The sequence below is a fragment of the Rhinopithecus bieti genome, unplaced genomic scaffold (assembly GCF_001698545.2).
Source record: "Rhinopithecus bieti isolate Rb0 unplaced genomic scaffold, ASM169854v2 scaffold_19722, whole genome shotgun sequence".
NCBI lineage: Eukaryota > Metazoa > Chordata > Mammalia > Primates > Cercopithecidae > Rhinopithecus > Rhinopithecus bieti.
The window spans coordinates 1,692,618-1,698,916 of record NW_016809905.1 but is presented as its reverse complement, the minus strand read 5'-3'; the positions used below and the strand labels follow the sequence as shown (position 1 = coordinate 1,698,916).

At 43.1% G+C, this 6,299-nt stretch overlaps 1 protein-coding gene across 1 annotated transcript in view; it reads right to left on the bottom strand.

Annotated features, from left to right (window-relative positions):
* Nucleotides 1–359: 359 nt before the first annotated feature.
* LPXN (leupaxin) overlaps nt 360–6,299 on the bottom strand; it is a 47,580-nt gene continuing 41,640 nt past the window's right edge. The window contains exons 8-9 of the mRNA XM_017890804.1: nt 1,532–1,680; nt 360–1,202 (exon numbers count right to left, since the gene is read on the bottom strand). Of these exons, the coding sequence (XP_017746293.1) occupies nt 933–1,202; nt 1,532–1,680 (419 nt within the window). The 3' untranslated portion in view covers nt 360–932. The remainder of the gene's footprint in view (nt 1,203–1,531; nt 1,681–6,299) is intronic.

Sequence of the window (6,299 nt, the reverse complement as noted above, 5' to 3'; positions counted from 1 at the left end):
GGGCAACAAGAGTGAAACTCCATCTCAGAAAAAAAAAAAAAGAAATGAATTTGTAATGTATCTAATGGAGAGCCAGAGTTTCTCCTTCTGTAAACACAGTAATAAAAACAATCTTAACAAGTTTTGTCATTTTTAAAAATGATTCAATCATCTAAGTCCAGAAAATAAAATGGTTATGGGACCAAACTAAAACAAAAATTAGTGAAAAGGAGACCCTCCTTTTAATTTCTTCCAATTAAAAATTTTAAAGTGTGCACTGGATGGAAGGAAACAAGAGGGTTGATATAAACATAACTGTACATAGTGCCGAGTATATAACACAGGAAGCACAAAGTTTATCTCCCAAATATGACAATGAGTTATTGAAACCACAAGCTAGTTTATTTATCAATGATGTCAGTACTTAAAGTTGTCCAGTTAAAATCTACTTCCTCTTGAAAAACAAAAATACATTGAAGGAAGACGCAAAGAGGTAGGAGTGGTATCATGATTTCACAGCAGTGATTGTAAGACAGTGAGCCACAGGGACATGGGAAAACTTGAAAAGAGACAAGTATCAGGACCAAATTAGAGAAGATCTGAGTAGGGCCAGCAGTAGAGGTGAAAAAGGAGAAACCTAAGGAAACCAGTGTTGGTATGAATTATGCAAGTGGAAAATACATCTGTAGAGGGACTAGATAGAAGGACCTAAATCTAACTCCAAGCACTTGATTGGAGAAGAGAGAAAGAGAATGTATAGAATTAACTGTATAGAAGCCTCAAAAATAAGATTATCAGTCTAGTCATGTAAAGTCTAGAAGTTCATTTATTTGCTCATCACCTTTTTCTATAAGACTATTAAGCAGAAGGTCAGAACAGCAAATTTACCCTTTCCTCTCCTCTCTTGGTTTAAATTGTAGAAGGAACCTGAAGAGGCTGTGGATTAGTTGGCATTACAGTGGGAAGAGCTTATTGAAGCAAGGTTGACAATAGGTCTTGTCATTCTGCTCCCTGAAAATGCCCTTCGACAACTGTGTCAGGCAAAAAGCACACACAAAGTGCTCAGGATGGAACTTGTGCCCCATGGCACTGATACAACGGCCAGTGATGGGCTGTCCACATCCATGGCAGAGCGTTCCCCGGCGGTGATGGTAATGGAGCTCACAGAATGGACGTCCATCTAGTTCAAAGAAGGAACCAGTAGAAAAACTGGTGAAGCAGTCCTAGGGGTAGAGAGAAGAGAGAGAAAAGGAATGCAAATGTCAAGAGGTAAAATGTCAGCAAAGTAAAATTTTCAGCCTTGAAATTCCTGCCAGTTACCTGCCAGCTACAGGAATTTCCCTCAGATTCTTGACAAATGGAGGCTAGATTGCCTGCTTGCAAAACAGACAAGCAAATGCCCACAATGGATTTGTATCTCGTTTCTCCTTTAGGATGCCCACATCCATTCCTCATTCAGGACTGCGAATCCTTTCACTAACTGCAGCTCTTCCTCTCAGAGAGGAGAACCCTTGACTTTCCCTAAGTCCAGAAGAAAAGTGATTATACAGACCCCACAAACAAAGCATTCTGGGTGCCAGACAGTGTCCATGGCTGAAAGGTAGTTTTCCAACACTGGACGATTGCAGCCACCACACTTGGGTGAGAACATGGCTAAGAAATCCTTTCGGCAATATGGCTTCTTGTCCTTCTCATGAAAGCCTGGAGAGATAAAATCAGGAATTCACTGTTGCAGGTTGAGCCCTGAAAGCTACACTGGAGACTGAGAGGAGGCCCTTTCAATCTCAGTGTCCTTGTATTCAAAATAGGATGATTACTGTTACCTAATTCAAAGGGTAGTTGTAAGAAATAAATGAGATAATGCAGGTGAAGTGTTTTGGCAGTGTGTCTGGTTCATAGTAAACATTTAATAAGTGTTAGGGGCTATTGCTCCTCAGTGCCTTTGTACTAAGTATTCCCTTGGCTTGGATAGTTCTGTCCCAGAGCCTGATATAGTTGCCCTCTTCATGTGATGCAGGAATCACTCAAATATCATCTTATCAGAGAGGCATCTCTTCAGTCCCTCCTTGTCACATCATCTTCTTTCACTGTCTTTTTTTTTTTTTTTTTTTTTTTTTTTTTTTTTTTTTTTTTGAGACAGAGTCTCGCTCTGTCGCCCAGGCTGGAGTACAGTGGCCGGATCTCAGCTCACTGCAAACTCCGCCTCCCAGGTTTACGCCATTCTCCTGCCTCAGCCTCCCAAGTAGCTGGGACTACAGGCGCCCGCCACCTCGCCCGGCTAGTTTTTTGTATTTTTTAGTAGAGACGGGGTTTCACCGTGTTAGCCAGGATGGTCTCGATCTCCTGACCTCGCGATCCGCCCGTCTCGGCCTCCCAAAGTGCTGGGATTACAGGCTTGAGCCACCGCGCCCGGCCTTTCTTTCACTGTCTTTATAGCATTTACCATTATCTAAAATCATCTTTGTGATCTGTCTCTCCTTACAGGAACATTAGCTCTGAGAGAAACTAGATATTGTTGATCTTGTCACCATTATATCTCCAGTATCTAAAACAGCATCTGAGAAGAAAAAAAAGTGTCTAATATTTTAAAATAAAATACTAGTAAATAATAATTTCCAAATGGATGCAAGATCTAGACACAATGACTCATACCATATATTTAAATTAAAAATAGATGTATTCCTCTTTTTTTATTTTTTGTGTGGGTATATTTTGATTGTTTACCAGCAGTGTATGAAAATCCCAGTTCTTCCTCAGTCTTTATATCACTTGATATATCCAGATATTTCCTGTTTAATCAATCAAATGGATGTTATCTATCTGTACAATGTTATCTCATGGTAGTTTTGATTTGTATTTCCCAAAAGGCTAATGATACTTAGGGGTTTTTTTGGGTGTTGTTGTTTGTTTTGTTTTGTTTTGTTTTGTTTTTTAGACAGAGTCTCGCTCTGTCCCCCAGGCTGGAGTGCAGTGGCAAGACCTCGGCTCACTGCAAGCTCTGCCTCCCAGGTTCACGCCATTGCCCGCCACCACGGCCGGCTCATTTTTTTGTATTTTTAGTAGAGACGGAGTTTCACCATTATAGCCAGGATGGTCTCGATCTCCTGACCTCGTGATTCGCTCACCTCGGCCTCCCAAAGTGCTGGGATTACAGGCGTGAGCCACCGCGCCTGGCCAGGGTTTTTTTAATGTGTGCATTTGCATTTCATATCTTGTCATTAATGATGTATTCCTCTTTAATCTGGAAATAGAAAAACTGTCATAAATAGGGCCCAAATTCCAAAAGCTAGTTAAATATTAATAAATTTAGCTACATAAAAAAAAAATCTGAATGACTTACACATGTCAAAAAAGCACCATAAACAAAGACAAAGAACAATCTGAAGAAAATATTTGCTGATTATATTCCAGAAAAACATAGCTAATACAAAGAGCTCCAAAGTATATGTATGGTTTCAATTATTGTATAAAATTAAAAAGTGAAAAAATTAAAATAGAAAAACACAAATCCCTAAAAAATTCAATCAAATTGAAGCAAATTAACTGCACATCAAACTGATGACACGAGCACTAAAAGAAATAATTTGGAGATTGCTGGCAGGATGGCCGAATAGGAACAGCTCTGGTCTGCAGTTCCCAGCGAGACTGATGCACAAGGCAGGTGATTTCTGCATTTCCAACTGAGGTAACCAGTTCATCTCATTGAGACTGACCGGATAGTGGGTGCAGCCCATGGAGGGCGAGCCGAAGCAGGGCATCGCCTCACCTGGGAAGTGCAAGGGGTCAGGGAACTCCCTCTCCTAGCAAAGGGAAGCCATTAGAAACTGTGCTGTGAGGAACAGTGCACTCTGGCCCAGATGCTGTACTTTTCCCACAGTCTTCACAACCGCAGACCAGGAGATTCCCTCTTGTGCCTACGCCACCAGGACCCTGGGTTTCAAGCACAAAACTGGGTAGCTGTTTGGGCAGACACTGAGCTAGCTGCAGGAGTTTTTTGTTTATTTGTTTGTTTTTCCATATCCCAGGGGCGCCTGGAATGCCAGCAAGACAGAACTGTTCACTTCCCTGGAAAGGCGGCTTAAGCCAGGGAGCCAAGTAGTCTGGCTTGGCAGGTCCCCCCCACTTGGAGTCCAGCAAGCTAAGATCCACTAGCTTGAAATTCTCGCTGCCAGCACAGCAGTCTGAGCTCGACCTGGGATGCCAGGGCTTGGTGAGGGGAGGAGCGTCCACCATTACTGAGGCTTGAGTAGGTGGTTTGGTTTTACCTTCACAGTGCAAACAAAGCCAGTCAGAAGATCAAACTGGGTGGAGCCAACTGCAGCTCAGCAAGGCTGCTGTGGCTAGACTGCCTCTCTAGATTCCTGCTTTCTGGGCAGAGCATCTCTGAAACAAAAGGCAGCAGCCCCAGTAAGGGGTTTATAGATAAAACCCCTAAATCCCTGGGACAGAGCACCCGGGGGAAGGGGTGGCTGTGGGCTCAGCTTCAGCAGACTTAAACATCCCTGCCTCACAGCTCTGAAGAGAGCAGTGGATCTCCCAGCACAGGGTTTGAGCTCTGCTAAGGGTCAGACTGCCTCCTTGAGTGGGTCCATGGCCCCCAGGTCTCACGATTGGGTAACACCTCCCAGTAGGGGCTGACTGACACCTCATACAGGAGAGCTCTGGCTGGCATCTGGTAGGCACCACTCAGGGATGAAGCTTCCAAAGGAATGAACAGGCAGCAATCTTTCCTGTTCTGTAGCCTCTGCTGGTGATACCCAGGCAAACAGGGTCTGGAGTCTACCTCCAGCAAACTCCAGCAGATCTGTAGCAGAGAAGCCTGACTGCTAGAAGGAAGACTAACAAACAGAAAGGAATAGCATCAACATCAACAAAAAGGACATCCACTCAGACACTCCATCTGAAGGTCACCAAGTTCAAAGACCAAAGGTAGAAATATCCAAGAAAATGGTGAGAAACCAATGCAAAAAGGCTGAAAATTTCAAAAACCAGAATGCCTCTTCTCCAAAGGATCACAACTCCTCACCAGCAAGGGAACAAAACTGGATGGAGAATGAGTTTGATGAATTGACAGAAGCAGGCTTCAGAAGGTGGGTAATAACAAACTCCTCCGAGCCAAAGGAGCATATTCTAACCCAATACAAGGAAGCTAAGAACCTTGAAAAAAGGTTAGATGAATTGCTAACTAGAATAACCAGTTTAGAGAAGAACATGCACGACCTGATGGAGTTGAAAAACACAGCACAAGAACTTTGTGAAGCAAACACAGGTATCAATAGCCGAAACGATCAAGCAGAAGAAGGGATATCAGAGATTGCAGGTCAACTTAATGAAATAAAGCAAGCGGACAAGATTAGGGAAAAAATAATGAAAAGAAATGGGACTCCAAGAAACATGGGACTATGTGAAAAAACCAAATCTATGTTTGACTGGTGTATACCTGAAAGTGATGGGGAGAATGGAACCAAGTTTAAAAATACTCTTCAGGATATTATCCAGGAGAACTTCCCCAACCTAGCAATATTCAAATTCAGGAAATACAGAGAACACCACAAAGATACTCCTTGAGAAGAGCACCCCCAAGACACATAATCATCAGATTCACCAAGGTTGAAATGAAGGAAAAAATATTAAGTGCAGCCAGAGAGAAAGGCCGGGTAAATCACAAAGGGAAGCCCATCAGACTAACAGTGGATCTCTTGGTAGAAACCCTACAAGTCGGAAGAGAGTGGGCGCCAATATTCAACATTCTTAAAGAAAAGAATTTTCAACCCAGAATTTCATATCCAGCCAAACTAAGCTTCATAAACAAAAGAGAAAATTCTTTACAGACAAGCAAATGCTGAGAGATTTTGTCACCACCAGGCCTGCCTTACAAGAGCTCCTAAAGGAAGGACTAAACACAGAAAGGTGTAACTGGTATACAACATTGTAAAGACCATAGATGCTATGAAGAAACTGCATCAACTAACAGGCAAGATAACCAACCAGCATCATAATGACTGGATCAAATTCACACATAACAAGATTAACCTTAAATGTAAAATGGGCTAAATGCCCCAATTAAGAGACACAGACTGGCAAATTGGATAAAGAGTCAAGACCCGCCGGGCGCGGTGGCTCAAGCCGCACTTTGGGAGGCCGAGACGGGCAGATCATGAAGTCAGGAGATAGAGACCATCCTGGCTAACCCGGTGAAACCCCGTCTCTACTAAAAAATGCAAAAAACTAGCCGGGCGAGGTGGCAGGCGCCTGTAGTCCCAGCTACTCGGGAGGCTGAGGCAGGAGAATGGTGTAAACCCGGGAGGTGGAGCTTGCAG